Genomic DNA, 16,658 nt, shown 5'->3' with positions numbered 1-16,658 from the left:
CAATCATCTAATAATAGGATGTCGTTACTAAATGAGCTAAGCTTGCAAGAAAAGTGGCTCTTGGGATAGCTGTCGTCTTCCTTTGATATCCAGCAGTACCTTCGTCTACCAGCTTCTGTAAAGCTTTCTGTCTGACAATCCATCAAAATTTAATTACCGTCATAGTAAACAGACTAAGACCGCCGTTCCGATGATGCCCGGGGGACAATACACTAATCTACAATAGAAAGGCGACTAGGTACTTCGACATACTTTAAGTTCTTTTGTATTTCTTCTTGTTGTACTTTGGGTATCAATCACTGTTTGATTATAGCATGTCCCCGAAACCACACAAAGTGACATATACTACGGCAGATTAATAATAAAAAATGAAGCGCGGTCTATCAAGTACACACTAAAATTATCTTTAAAAGATGCAAGCGATTGACGTAAAGATTAGTTATTAGATACTGGCAAGTGAATGGTGCTGTCATGGAAATGCTGATTTTAAGTATTGGTTAAATTCCTACCTTAACAGCTGTTTGCACACACGTCATTCACCGACTATCTTTCCATCGTGCAAGGTAGAAACAGAACTATTCTCCTTCTTTGGTTTTCCTTTATCGCTTTTCATAATCAACTCTCAGTGAAGGTGATTATTTTATCATGATTGTGTCATGACCACAACTCAATCTTTCACGAGGAAGAACTGGAAAAATGAATGAGAATTGACGAAGTAAACTCAAGTTATGAAACTACTTCAACTTCCGTTAGTTTGTATTAGAATAAAACGCGAATGTTTTCTTCCTTTAGAACATAACTCCAGTTGATAAGGGAAGTTATGAGCTGGAGAAATCTCATGATTTGAGTAGGAGATAGCCAGATTGTTAGCAGTATGTCAACAAGATACCAATCATATGTGGACAGACTGGTTGGGATAAGATTACCTTGTAATTCAAGTGTAGTTATGTCATTGTCAATTTTTTTGCTTGCCCTACCCGAGGAATATTTCAGTATAATAACGTAGACCTGATGTTAGTCATCTCCATGGCTGGGGCTCTGGGTCAGACAGAACCAAGATATTAATATCATTCTGACACACACGTAGAATGTACTTATTTCGAAATTAAATAGGTGAGAATTAATGCAGATGATGCTTGAACGAATGAGTGTATGGTTTAACGTTTAAAGGTCAAATTAGTAACCTTTAACTTAAGAAGAAAGAAATGATCAATAGAAGTACTGTAATAATACAGAGTGCGTCCTGTGACGATGAAAGGTGGTTTGACCCTCGTTTTATAGTATACGTGTTTATACTTCACGTGTAATAATAGTTAAGATAAAAACTTCTCCTGAAGGAAAAATATCCAGTAATTAATGGGAAAGGAGAGCACAGATAGCAAAGTAGAATTTAAAACGTTAAAAGTTACTAATTTACCTATAAACAATTTACGTTTCAAAGTCTATTTAAGTAATGCGTAACAACTGTGTTTCTTTAACAATTATTTAATACGACAGTTAAAATAATAGGTTACAAAAGTAACAATAAGTTCACCTTCATCCTTTGTATGCAAATAAAATAAAAAAATAATTTTCTGGGTGTTCCCTTATTTGTTATGATTGTTGAACATTCGTGTATTCCAGTCGTTCAACAGGAAGTTAGGTGATATGCAGTCAGGCATAACGAACATTTCACACTGTACACAAAGTACGTAAGAGTTGTAGTGGTTTGTTTTTTTTTTCTCAAGATAATAACTTCGAAATTCATATTCAGATAACAGAGAAAATTAACATTAGCCTTGACATTCTCAAGGGTGTGACGCAAAATATTTGGTCAAGTTATTACGTTTTCAACTAACACACTATTTATCCCCCGCATCTAGGAACGGAAACTGTAGAACAAGAAAAAAAATTAGTAGTTAGAGAAAGTACTTTATGACTTGGAATAGTTGCACAATCCATAAACTTCTTAAAGACTATTAGTTTTTGTTTTTATAATTGTTCACTTCTGAAATGTTTAAAAATAATAACAATTTTCAAACCCAGTAGTTTCTGTTTATATTTAAGTTTGCTATCATTTCAAAGCACTACTGAAAATGGGAACCAGTAATTACTGTTTTGTAAAGGGACCACACGTACAGACTTCATGGTCTGACAAGTTCATGAGGTTAATAATGTGATATGCAGTTTTTAAAGTCATGTATTGTTAATCTACAAAGTGTTGAAGTGTGCAATTAATTTAATTTAATGGATCAAATGCAAAAATAGCACTAAAAGTAACTTAAGATTGTTGTTGCTTACGTTTAATGGTTAAGAGGACTATAAGGTGTAACACAGAATCTGTCAGTTTTGTGTGTATATTCTTATAGCAAAGCCACATCGGGCTATCTGCTGAGTCCATCGAGGGGAATCCAACCTCCGATTTTAGCGTTGCAAATCCGTAGACTTACCGCTGTACCACCAGAGGACCCGTCAGTTAAAATATCTTTCCTATGTATCTCTGTGTTCACTGAAATATGCTTTTTTTTTTTTCAAAATAACCTGGTTCTAAACATTACCAACAGCTTCACGGATCAAAAAAAAAATAATGTTGTTTGTGACATTTGTAGCATATTAAAAATATATATTATCTGACAATATTATAAATAGTTCACTATATGCATCCAGGGCTTTAGAATCAAACATATAAATCAAACAAAGATCAGTTGATAGGCAGTTACTCAGTTAAACCTGTCGTGACAGACTTTCGGATAAAATCATGGCTCACTAAAAGTATTTTCTGAAGTGTTATGCTTGGGCGGAAGTTTTGCCAACAGTGTTTGGGAAAGTTAAATAACCCAAGGAAACACCTTAGGTGGTAACCTCTCAACAATAGACGTGATGACCAAATTACTATCGTTTTATTCTGCCCTTTTTAGGAACTTGAATATTTTCTCAGTAAATGTTAACTCAGACCGTCGAAGTCACCGACTACTGAAAAATAAAATAAGTCTACTTATATTTGCGAGTTTCCAAACACTCACATTCGTCGCTTTGAAAGTTCTCTACACTTTTGTTTATGCAACAGGAAATTGCCGTCCATTTATCTAAGTTTCATCATGAATACTTTGCCTAACTAATCCAACAAATAATACATAATAATATCGAAACCCTTACCCATAGTATAGTGTTTAAATAGATGTTTACCATTTCTTTAACCACAGCCACACGTATTAGCATTTAGTATGGGTGTCAAAATTTATAATCGTTTCGATGTAAGTGATTGAACAAGCATTGCCTGTTTACAAGTTAAAATACACCAATTTGTTTACTGTATTCAATTTTCTTTCATCAACGAGGGAGGGTGTGTGATAAACTGACCTTGTGGTTAACATATTTTATTAACCACAAGTTGATAGATGTCCTATAATATTACTTGTTAGAAAATTTAATATTTTAATAAAATAATAAGTTTGCGGATACACTAAAAACTGCATTTATGGCACTTTAATATACTTATGGTGTATGGAACTATTTGTATTGGATCGTTTGTTTACGTATATGTTGATAGATGTCCTATAATATTACTTGTTAGAAAATTTAATATTTTAATAAAATAATAAGTTTGCGGATACACTAAAAACTGCATTTATGGCACTTTAATATACTTATGGTGTATGGAACTATTTGTATTGGATCGTTTGTTTACGTATATGGTCCACTCACCACTCTGTTTTCTGAAAACTACAATCCGTTTCCACTGTGCTTGTTTAGTACTCATATAAACGTATAAAAGAAGCTCTCATAACAGGTCAACTCTGAAGTCCATATCGTGTAGCAACACATGTAAGGTGTGTGTTACACTTCGTCTGAGAAATTGGCATATGTGTCTTGCTTTAAAGTATCAGAAACATACTGTTGTTATAACGCTCCAAAAATTAACATATAAATAATTTTTATGTTATCCTAGAAAAAAATTTATAAAAAAAATGCGCTAGCTATACTAATTATATACATAAGAAATATTATGGTGTTATAAGTACTAATTCTTATATATTTAATAATAAGGAAATTATCTTGTTGCTATTTTTATGTAATCAGTACAAATTCTTACACATATAATGTTGTTTTTTGTTGTTTTTGAATTTCGCACAAAGCTACTCGAGAGCTATCTGTGTTAGCCGTCCCTAATTTTGCAGTGTAAGACTAGAGGGAAGGCAGCTAGACATCACCACCCACTGCCAACTCTTGGGCTACTCTTTTACCAACGAATAGTGGGATTGACCGTCACATTATAACGCCAGAACCATTATCTTTATGTTATTAATACTAATTCATACAAATATAGTACGGAATATATCAGAGAACCACTGTCTTTGCGTTGTTAATACTAATTCATACATATATAATACGGAAACTATTACAGAACCACTGTCTTTGTGTTATTAATACAAATTCATACACATGTATTTTGCAAAATATTACAGAATTACAGTTTTTTGTATTATTAAAACTAATTCATATACATATTGTACAGAAAATATTATAGAACCACTGTTTTTGTGTTATTAATACTAATTGGTACACATATATATCGGAATATATTAGAGAACCACTGTCTTTGTGTTATTAATGCTAATTGATTCACGTATAGTACGGAAACTATTGAAGAATCACTGTCTTTGTGTTATTAGCAGTAATTCTTAAATATTTAGCGTACTGAAGTTATCCGCATGTCTGGATTATTGTTAGCTGTTCTTTAATTCGATTTAAAACTCTTAAGAGCTTCACGCCAGTCTCAGAACTTATGGGACACTTATAGACCCCTTGTTGCTTAAATCATTTATAAAAACAGAAAATGTAGATATGAATCAAACTCGGAAGTAATCATTAGTGTTACAAACGTTTCGGATTACAAAATACTAAGTTATTGTGTGTGTTTTTCTTATAGAAAAACCACATCGGGTTATTTACTGAATCCACCGATGGAATCGAACCTTTGATTTTAGCGTTTTAAATCCGTAGACTTACCGCTGTAGCAGCTGGGGACTGCTAGGTTACTACAACGGTAAAATGATATATTTAACTACCATAATTATTAAAATAATGTAACAAAAATATTTTAAATCAGTTATTAACTGACACTTTATGCATTGTAGATACTGACAACACACATTATGCGTGGCGGTATCACATGTACACTTGTGTTAAAAGAAATGGAACATTTAAAAAAAACATACTTTTAACAATAAGAAGTGGTTTGTTTGAATAATATTGAAGTTTTTGTTTTATTACCATAACTTCAACAACTTATGTTCTTTTTTAATACATCATTAGTCATTGTAAATCTAATTTATAAATTCTAGGTGTACAAAAAAACCAAAAAAAAACATGTTTTTAATCACGTGTACACAAAATTTCCCGCCTTTTTAGAATATAACTGTGATCCTTTTTTTCCTGGATTTACTACAAGAAGACCGAAACTTTTAATGGAATGACTGTATAAGGTTTCTTTGGGAAAATATATATATATTTACAATTTTCAATTCACTCAAAAATTTTCTAAATCTTCTATTAAACGGAAATATATTTGATAGTAATTGAAACAGACAAACCAGGTGGTTTCGAGTTTCGGTATTTTATGTTCATAAAATCAAATCTTTGGAAGGTTATCTACTTTCAAATCTAAATGATACTTATTATCACAAACCTTCTGATATAAGACGTTCTCTTATCTCCCAGGCGAAAATTGTTGGGTTTTCCCTCTTATATTTTTCAATTTGTGCCACTACTACAGGTGTCGCCACTTTCGGCTTGCTTCCGCCTACAATGCCCTGTCTCAAAGATCCTGTTTCATAATACTTTCCTGTAGATGAAAACAGGCTTAAGTAACAAAATAAAAATACTGAAATGTTACCATAAACTCTCCACAGGTTTCACTGATTAGATAATAACCTCCTCCAGCGAGGGGACGGAGGTTATGTTTTAACCCTTGCGTGTATGCCAGATTGCTTGAAAATTAGTAAATGAATTTCGACAAAAGTTGATACAGATTTAGAATAATTTCAAAAAGTCAAAATCATATGTCAATGTCACAGAATAGTTAGGAAAATAAAATAAAACCTTATCTCATAACAAGAGGACTTATTTTTCACGCAATATAGGGTCTATAACTCATGGCCCAGCATGGCCAGGAGGTTAGGGCACTCAGGTAATCTGACGGTTGGGGTTCGAATACTCGTCACACCAAACATGCTTGCCCTTTCAGCCGTGGAAGAGTTATAACTTGACGGTCAATGCCACTATTCGTTGGTAAAAAGAGTAGCCCAAGAGTTGGCGGTGGGTAGTGATAAATAGCTGCCTTCCCTCTTGTCTTACACAGCTAAATTATGAACGACTAGCCCAGATAGTCCTCGCGTAGCTTTGTGCGAAATTCAAACTAAACCAGTCTATGATTCAGTTTTTCATTAACACTTGGTAGATACACGTATAACCTCATTACTTATTAACGTACTATATCCTTTTATAATAACGGACACACATTGTTATTTTTTATTCAGATCCGAATATAGTCAATGCTGTGCAACATAAGTACGAGCTGTGATGAGTTTCCCTGTAGTTAAAAAAAGTTTAAAGTCTTAAGAATTCTTTCATTTATCAATGTTAAAAGCAACGAAAAATATGCAAATATTTTCTTTATAAATAATATTCACAAATTTAAATTCAATGCTAACGTAATAGTATGTTGAAAAGTACAATATTGTAAGGAAACAAAAACTGTAAGAAAGTAAATTGTCTTACTTTTACGTAACAATTTTGTTGTTGCTTAGCTGCACAAACTATAAAAACAATACACTTTACTGCGAATGTGGCTGCGAAAGAATTATTAACTACAATTGTGAGTGGAGCACTGAACAATATTGTTTTGGATCTTACGTAAATGGAAGCTTTTGCACCGTGAATGTTTCGAATTAATTTCTATTGTGATAAAACGTTAAAAAAATTGTTTGTTTGTTTTCGAATTTCGCACAAAGCTACTCGAGGGCTATTTGTGCTAGCCGTCCCTAATTTAGTGGTGTAAGACTAGAGGGAAGGCAGCTAGTCATCACCACCCACCGCCAACTCTTGGGCTGCTTTTTTACCAACGAATAGTGGGATTAACCGTCACATTATAACACCCCCACGGCTGAAAGGGCGAGCATGTTTGGCGCGACGGGGATGCGAACCCGCGACCCTCGGATTACGAGTCGCACGCCTTAACGCGCTTGGCCATGCCGTGCCTACGTTTAAAACAAACAAACAAACAAAAAAAAACAACAGAGAAGTGTCGTTCGTGCAATTATGTATTTACATTCACCGTTTTACAATTTTGGAACAGAACTTTGAAAGCCCGTTCGGTATCTAAAATAACATTAGATTTATAAGTGGATGAATTAGACCAAATGGAATTCAGAGGGTTGGTGGGTAAATTCATCTTTATCCCATGTAGATATGTTGGACAACTTGTAAAGTAAACAAGATTGGATAAACCACAACAAAAATGAAAAATAAAGTGAAAATGTTTGTTTGTTTGTATTTGAATTTCGCGCAAAGCTATTCGAGGGCTATCTGCGCTTGCTGTCCCTAATTTAGCAATGTAAAACTAGAGGGAAGGCAGCTAGTCATCACCATCCACCACCAACTCTTGGGCTACTCTTTTACCAACGAATAGTGGGATTGACCGTCACACTATGACGCCCACTGCTGAAAAGGCGAGCATGTTAGGTGCGACGGGGATGCGAATCCGCGACCCTCAGATTACGATCCGTACGCCTTAACCCACCTGGTCATGCCTTTACTAAAGCGAAACTAGAGCTAGGCCTAGGTGCACTCGTTAATATACGTTAACTGTATTACGTAAAGCTGGAAATTATTCCTCACTTTTTTTACCCTGACATAAATTTAATAAAACAACAACCAATAAACACACAACACAGTAAAATTAGATTTATTAACAACTGGATCGTGTTATCCACGACAGGAAAAATTATTTGTTGTTTTTTTCCACGTTTATATTTCAAACACTGCAAACGAATACTTGAGATCGAAGGTAAGTTTCTTAAAACATGTAGGTATAGACGGTAGATGTAATCGAAATGTTATTGATAGGTTATATATATAACAAGCATAGCCTGAAGTTAAAAATGTCTTTTCGTTAAAACTGACCAGGAAATGGTAAAGTTTATGACATAAGGGTTTGCTTGCTACACGTTCAAGTTATTTCAACAAGAATTAGTAACACAAAAAGAATACATAGATTGCACTTGAACATTTCATATTTATAAGTTCATAATTACTTCAGAAGTGTAAGAAGGAAAGAACAGAGCAAGATTACAATATTTACACATTTATTCGTGTCTTGAACTATTTTATTTTGACCAAGTCTATAAAAGCCTGAAATTTAGAATTAAAGAGCATAGAAATATGACTAATAAATTTGAGTTACTAAAACAAAAGTTAAATTAATGAAACACGGTGAACTCACAAGGGAACTGAATACTAAGGAAGTTAGAAATTAACAAAACTGAAAAATATTATCTTCAATAAATGACTTTGATCAGTAGTGGAATAAATGATATCTGTTTGTGAGGATTTCCTTTAGGAATAGATAGAATTATGTTTGTTTGTTTTTGAATTTCGCATAAAGCTACTCGAGGGCTATCTGTGGTAGCCGTCCCTAATTTAGCAGTGTAAGACTAGAGGGAAGGCAGCTTGTCATCACCACCCACCGCCAACTCTTGGGCTACTCTTTTACCAACGAATAGTGGGATTGACCGTAACATTATAACGCCCCCACGGAGGGCGAGCATGTTTGGCGCGAACCCACGACCCTCAGATTACGAAGCGCACGCCTTAACGCGCTAGGCCATGTCGAGATAGAATTATGTTCACAGTCGAGATGACATTGAGGATGTATAGAAACTGAATGTGATGTAACGTACATAAATCAGTATCTCAACCTAGCTGTTTCTCATGATGGTGGTGGTGTAGAGAATTTTCAAAACTTGTAGAATTTCTCTTTAAGGTTGTGCCTTATTTTTAATATAGCTAACTCTACTTTGTAACAATTCCACGTCTGTTTTAATATTTTAAGTTTGAATAAGTGTTGTTTAACTAGCTTGTTTAACGAGAAATGTCTTTCGAAAAAAACTAATTAACATCCTTACCAAGTATTTTGGAAACCATATTTTGTGACGTCAGAAGATGTCGAATGAAATCATAAGGTTGCATGCTATAAGGAATCATTTCGTTGGATAACACACCAGAGGAAGGAACCTCATCTTCATGTCGGGAATCCAAGTATAATGAGCTGATATGTCCTACGAATTAAAATATTTATACTATTTAAAATAAAACACAGTGAAATTAGATTCACTTCGGCATATACCTTAAAAAAAAACAACAACAAAATTAGTTCTTTCTCTAAAACTAACTTAGCAATAAGCAATAGTGAACGAGATAAACACCTATACAGGTTTGTAAAATGGAGAATATATAATATCATGTGTTAAAACTGCCACCTGAAATTACTGTAAAGCTCAAACAGGCAGTGATAATGATAAATATATTTCACAATATTGTCAGCTGTTCTTATTAACTATCAATGACTAGATACCCACTCAGTACCACAGTGTAACTGTAAAGGCCTATAACGCTAGAAACTAAGATTCGATACCCGTAGTGGGTACATCATATGTAGCTTATTATGTAGATTTGTGTTGAACTACAAAGAAACAAATACATTAAAAACAAACTAGCTTTTATTACTTAATCATTTTGTTCAACTCTCAACAGGTGAGTAACATGTCAAAACTTGAAATTAAAATATATCTCTTTTAAACTACTCCTCTTTATTTGAATTGTAATTAATATTTCTAGTATTATTAAAATGTCTGATTTCTTACTCCACTATCTGCGCTAGCCGTCCTTAATTTAGCAGTGTAAGACTAGAGGGGAGGCAGCTAGTCATCACCACCAACCGTCAAATCTTGGGCTACTCTTTTACTAACGAATACTGGGATTAACCGTCACATTATCACGCTCCCACGGCTCAAAGGGAGAGCATGTTTGGAGTGACGTGGATTCGAACCCGTGACAATCAGATTACGAGTCGAGTACCTTAACCAACTGGCCATGTCGGACCAAATTATAAGTTTGTTATGAACTATAGGAAATATATTACAATTAAGTTGCGACCCTCAGACTACGAGTCAAGTACCTTAACCACCTGGCGAAGTTGTTAAGAACTATAGGAAATATATTACAATTAATTCGCGACCCTCAGATTACGAGTCAAGTACCTTAACCACCTGGCGAAGTTGTTATGAACTATAGAAAATATATTACAATTAATTCGCGACCCTCAGACTACGAGTCAAGTACCTTAACCACCTGGCGAAGTTGTTAAGAACTATAGGAAATATATTACAATTAATTCTTCGGTGTGAGAATAGTGTTTCAAGTTTTCTACTTGTTCACAGAATGCACTCGAATGTCTAATAAAATAAATATGATAATGACACTATGAATATACTGTGTTCAGTAACCAACGGCTAACAGGAAACGAAATAATTACTCATAATTAAATGTTATAATTATCCTCTCTAACAGTTTGAAGAATTAAAACAAACAAATGTAGGCCAGGTGTTCTAAAATTTTGTCATGCTGGTCATCTAATCAATTCAACTGAATGACCTAGTTATTGGTGTTATTAGATGCAAATGATTAATTGATTTTGAATTTCGCGCAAAGCTACACGAGGGCTATCTGCACTAGCCGTCCCTAATTTAGGAGGGTAAGATAGAAGGAAGGCATCTATTCATTACCACCCACCGCCAATTCTTGGGCTATTCTTTTACCAATGAATTGTCGCATTATAATGTTCCCACAGCTGAAAGGGCGAGCATGTTTGATGTGACGGGGATTCAATCCTGCGACACTCAGATTACGTGTCGAGAGCTGTAACCATTTGGCCATGTTTAGCCGGAACAGTAAACGGTTAGATGTGTCATAACAACATTGTGTGAAGATGCCGCGAGTGTAAGTAAGAGTACACACATTGAAGTTCACAAATATTATTTATTATTTGAAGTTTGTTTGTTTGGTATTAAGCTCGAAACTACACAATGGGCTGCCTGTGCTGTGTGTTACGGAGTATAGAGGCATAAAGTCTCCAATTTACTGATCAAACTCATCTGTTATGTTCTGTTACTTCTATAACTACTTGTAAAAACCTTTAAACCACCTGCATGTGACCTGAGTTTGGTTTCACTAATTTTTAAGTGAAAGTTTGAAAACAGTTTCAATCATGGCGTTCGTGATATCCTGGGGGGAGAGAGGAACACAAACTACGGTGTCAGGTGTGGGTTTAGCAGCTCTGAAAACATCCATACCACGCCTGATAAATTTTGGAAAGTGTTTTAGCTTCCCTTGGACACACGCACACTGAAATCTTCTGCTATGTTTGGTCCCCTAGCTTCAGCATAGTGAAAGGGATTAGATGGACAAAGATACTCAGATACAGAAAGATTCTGTTTGAAGCCAGAAACACCTAGTCCTATGCCAGGTTCAGGTTCAATGACACCGAAAACCAACCTACTCTTAGACCCCTCTTCATTCTGTTTTGACTTTCCAGGACGTTTTAGCTTCCCATGGTACCAATATGGGACTTAGGTCATACAGATAAACACACTTCTCCTGCCAACTCCAGAACTGTTGGAGCAGTTTACGGCATATTACATTTATTCAAAGCAACCCCCTGAATAATGAATATTTCTGCTCACTAGAAAATAAAATCACCTTACACAATTTTTTTTAAATTTTGCTGTCATATAAAAAAATGATGTTTAGAAACAGGAAATCCAATTTAAATTGCACTCTATCATAGGTTTGAAATGGATGATAAATATATTTAACTGCTTTAGAAAATTAATGTTCAAAGTTTTCGTTTAGTGTTAAAGTTTTAATTGTTTCATATCTAGACATAATTTAAATATATTCGTGTATTTATCTTCTCATCTCAGTAAAATTGGAATGAAATTACAAAAAAACCCTATAAATCGAGGGTTAAGGTTATATGTTTTTTTTTATTCATTTCTATCAAGACTTCTTGAACCCACGTGCTTTTCTAACATAATATTAGTAGAATAGATTCACTACAGTGTTTTAGCAGTAAATCTAAATTATAATTTGTCATGTAACTAAGTCGTTTGACTCAAAATTTGAAGGACAAGGACTCGAATCTCCGTTCCGTCAAACATGCTTGTCCCTTCAGTCGTGGAATCTTATAACTTGACGGTCAGTCCCACTATTCGTTGGTAAGAGTAACGCAACAGTTGGCGGTGGGTGGTGATGAGTATAACCCTGCTTTCTTCCACTTTACTGCTAAATTCTTTCTCCCCAATGTCACCGCGGCATGTCTGAGGACGTAAAATGCTAGAAATCGAGTTTCGATATCCTTGGGCTGAGTACAGGTAGCTCATTTGTGCTTAATTCTAAACAAAAAAAGCAAACACTGTTCAAGTAAGAACGGTTATTATATGGTTTACCTTTGCTCTAAATTCCATACAATAAATAAGAAGTAACTTATAATTTATTTTATTTATTTAAACGTCTTCGGTTTTTATGATGCAATACTTTATTCAGTTTGTTGGGTCGTTTATCTATGCATATTTATCAAACTTTAATTAATTTGAAATGTTTTTATTATTTGTAAATGAGATAAAACAACAAAAACATTTGAAACTTTACGAAGAATAAATGGTATTTTTAAAACTATTTAGTTGAGCAAAAGCCCTGGGATGGCCAGGTAGGTTAAGGCTTTCAAATCGTAATCTGAAGGTCGCGGGTTTGAATCCCATCGCACCAAATATGCTCGCCCTTTTAGCCGTGGGGTCGTTATAATATAACGGCCAATCTCACTATTCGGTGATAAAAGTGTAGCTCAAGATTTGCCTCCCCAGTGGCTCAGCGGTATGTTTGCGGACTTACAACACTAAAATCCGGGTTTCGATACCTGCGGTGGGCAGTGCACAGAGAGCTCATTGTGTAGCTTTGTGCTTAATTCAAAACAACAACAACAGCTCAAGAGTTGGAGGTGGGTGGTGATGACTAACTGCCTTCCCTCTAGTTTTACACTGCTAAATTAGGGACGGCTAGTGCAGATAGTCCTTGTGTAGTCTTTGCGCGAAATTCAAAAACACAAATTTTAGCGAAAAAGAAAAACCTTAATTTAATCATATAAATTCTACACACTACTGCGTTTACAACTCAGTTACAAATGCTGTTTCTTAAACACTTTTATATTAAAATTAATGTTTATAAAAAAATTAAGTATACAAACTGTGACAAAAACTATATCCTGTTTATTGACATTTGCGTTTGTCGTGAACGTCAAAATGCTTGCCTAGAGCAAGAGTTTATCTAATTAAAAGAAATTGTCTATTGTTTACAAAGAAACATTTATAAACACAGTATGTACTTGTACGTCCTGTAAACGAAACTTTCTTATTCTAAAACATTGCCTTAGAGTGGAGTTGATGTTAGGATATAACATCCGGGTTCTGTAACATGGCCATCAATTTTTTAATGTGATATTAAAAACAAAATTAACATATCTGAGTTTCAAAAAAATAATTAATTTAGCAATAATCATGGTTATATAATACATGTACATGTACAAAAAATGGAGGTAAAGGTTTATTTTTAATTTTCGACTCATGCTTCATGGGTAAAATATTCGCATCTTGAAGCATAACAATAAATGCGAGGTGGAATTTCTATAACTTTCTCTGATGTCGAGAAAACCCACTTGTAGAGAAATATATATGCAAAAACGGCTCGTTTCGGTTGAGAAAATATTTTACATAGAAGAGCGAACAACGTTTCACTTTTTTTTTTTTTTTTGTGAACCTGACGATGACCGAAGAAGGTCGAAACGTTGTTCGCTCTTCTATGTAAAATATTTTCTCAACCCAAACGAGCCGTTTTTGCATATACATAACTTTCTCTGATTGATGATTGTTTGTTTCTTTGTTACACGAAGAATATCTGCGTTAGCCGTCTTTAGCGGTGTAAGACGAGAGGGAAGGTAGCTAGTCATTAAACGCACCGTCAACTCTTGGGCTACTCTTTTGCCATCGAATAGTGGGACTGACCGCATTTATAACGCCCACACGGCTGAAAGGGCGAGCATATTTGGTGCGACTGGGATTTGAACTCGCGACCCTTAGATTACGAGTCAAGAACTTTAACCAACTGGCCATGCCGAGTCACGCCTGAAGAAATAATGAGGAAAGAACCCGAAACATTAAAAAACATACAGCTGAAGAAGTCGATGAGAAAATCGCTCTCGCTAGTACAGCAGTAAGTTTACGGATTTACAACGCTAACATTAGGAGTTCGATTCCCCTCGGTGGGCTCAGCAAATAGCCCAATGTGGCTTTGCTCTTAGAAATTACACACACTCCATGAAGAACGCAGCCCATAAATTGAACACAAGGTATATACAAAAGAACATTTCGCTTAATAAAATCCATATTTTTAATGCACCATTTAATATCCATATCTTTACAAGGCATATATCAAGTACTCACACTTCACAATTTGGATGAAACAATACATGAATGCGTTTACCTGTTGTTGTTGTTTTTTGCATAATAAATGTAGTTTAAATTAACGCTATTTTATTCATTCAAATTTGGTTTTGTGATCTAATTTTTATATCGATTAAGAAGCCATTAGTCTTGCAAGTTTACAATGTTCTGCAACTGTAAGTAGTGGTGACAATGTGTTCACCGTTATATTAGCACACCAGATATTTGTTCCAGAAATCAAGGTTTAAATTGAAAATTCAATTAATGTCATTGAAATAATAGTAGATGTCGAATATCGTAGCTATTACACAAATAAAGTTGAATCTATGGAAATTAATAATATTTGTTTTTTGTTGTTTTTTTTCAAATTGAACACAAAAAGAAATTTTAGAAAAAATAATTTACTTACACAATAAATATTTCAACATATGATAAAAAGAAAGACTGGTTAAACCTAAAGAAATGGACTTAATAAGCCGTTCTGTGTGTTTGTTTTTCTTATAGCAAAGCCACATCAGGCTACCTGCTGAGCCCACCGAGGGAATTCAAACCCTGATTTCAACGTTGTAAACCCGTAGACTTACCGCTGCACTAGAGAGGGGCAAGTCGTTCTAGAGTTATGATAGCGACACAGATTACGAGTCGAGTGCCTTAACCATCTGGCCATGCAGGGTATAAACTTATTATTTAAGTGCTCAGTCTGAACGCTAAAAACTGTTAAAGTCCCATATCATACACATTTTACACACTTCTAAGGCCCGACATGGCAAGGTGTTTGAGGCACTCGACTCGTAATCTGGAAGTCACGGGTTCAAATCGCTTTTACACCAAACATATTCGCCCTTTCAGCCGTGGGGACGTTGTAATGTGACAGTCAGTTTCACTATTTGTTGGTTAAAGAGTAGCTCAAGAGTTGGCGGTGGGTGGTGATGACTACCTTACTTTTATTTAGTCTTACACTGCTAAATTAGGGACGGCTAGCTCAGATAACCCTCGTGTAGCTTTGCGCGAAATTCAAAAACAAACAGATTTCTTACCTTGACCACTTTTTGTGTAACATAATTTTACAAAAAATGAATTATCAAATTTTAGGATACGTACAAATTACGCTGATGAGAAACTTCACTTAATATTTTGTCAAATAAAACTTGTTACAGAAACATTTAACAAAGAATACGCATTAAACTGCTCGATCGGATAACTTATATTATGTTATCTGTAAATATCTAATATAATTTTATGGCGTTAACTACAAAATATTAGTGTATTATTATTATATTTAAAAATGCATATCATACAATCTTTAGAAATTAACTTTAAATACTTATCTAGTTTCAGAATAAGTTCAAATAAATTATAAAGATAAAGGACTGTGCGATTTATACTTTCTTGTCCGGGACTTTCGTAAACTTTTGGTTCTTATTATAGGTTAGAACTGAAATCTGAGGTTCGAGGGTTTTTATTCCCGTCCCACAAAAGATGTTCGCCATTTCAGCAGTAATTACTATATAATGTGATTGTTACTCTCATTATTCGTTGGTAAAAGAGTAGCCCAAGAGTTGGTATAGTGATGACTAGTAATCCCTCTAGTCTTACTCTAGGAAATTAGGGACGATTAGAGCAGGTAGCCCTCTTGTAGCTTTGCTCAAAATTTATAACAAACAAACATATCTAACTACTTAATTATTAAAAACGAACTCAAGTCATGTTTTAGATAAAAATATATGTTTTGGTGGTCAGAAACAGCGGAGAATACAAACCGCTGTTCTCAGTAATTTTGTACTGGCAGTTTGTTTCTATGTTCATTATAGAATAATACAATGAAATTCTCGTAAACACACATAACAAGGACTAAATAATAACGTTACTTTTGTGAATGACACTTTACAAATTGTACTACCATTACAAGCTTTTATTTTCATAAAACTATGTTATGTTTTTCTATGTATTATAAATGTACATTCTACAGCGGCTTCTTCAGAATATATATCTTAATGTTAAAAAAGTCTCGTGAAGATTATGTTTAAATAACAGCATCTGATTTATTAGAGTGGTGCGCTAATTGTG

At 34.5% G+C, this 16,658-nt stretch overlaps 1 protein-coding gene across 3 annotated transcripts in view; it reads right to left on the bottom strand.

Annotated features, from left to right (window-relative positions):
- LOC143225678 (paired box protein Pax-6-like) overlaps window positions 1-16,658 on the bottom strand; it is a 53,481-nt gene that overhangs the window by 18,108 nt on the left and 18,715 nt on the right. For 2 of the 3 annotated variants that reach the window (XM_076455521.1, XM_076455540.1), the window contains 2 exons: window positions 9,165-9,317; window positions 5,669-5,824 (listed from right to left, as the gene is read on the bottom strand). In XM_076455521.1, coding sequence (XP_076311636.1) covers window positions 5,669-5,824; window positions 9,165-9,317 — 309 coding nt within the window. The remainder of the gene's footprint in view (window positions 1-5,668; window positions 5,825-9,164; window positions 9,318-16,658) is intronic. The other variant, XM_076455531.1, reaches the window with a different exon arrangement.

This window comes from Tachypleus tridentatus, chromosome 1 (assembly GCF_004210375.1).
Source record: "Tachypleus tridentatus isolate NWPU-2018 chromosome 1, ASM421037v1, whole genome shotgun sequence".
In the NCBI taxonomy this organism is placed as follows: domain Eukaryota; kingdom Metazoa; phylum Arthropoda; class Merostomata; order Xiphosura; family Limulidae; genus Tachypleus; species Tachypleus tridentatus.
This window is presented reverse-complemented; position numbering and strand designations above follow the sequence as displayed.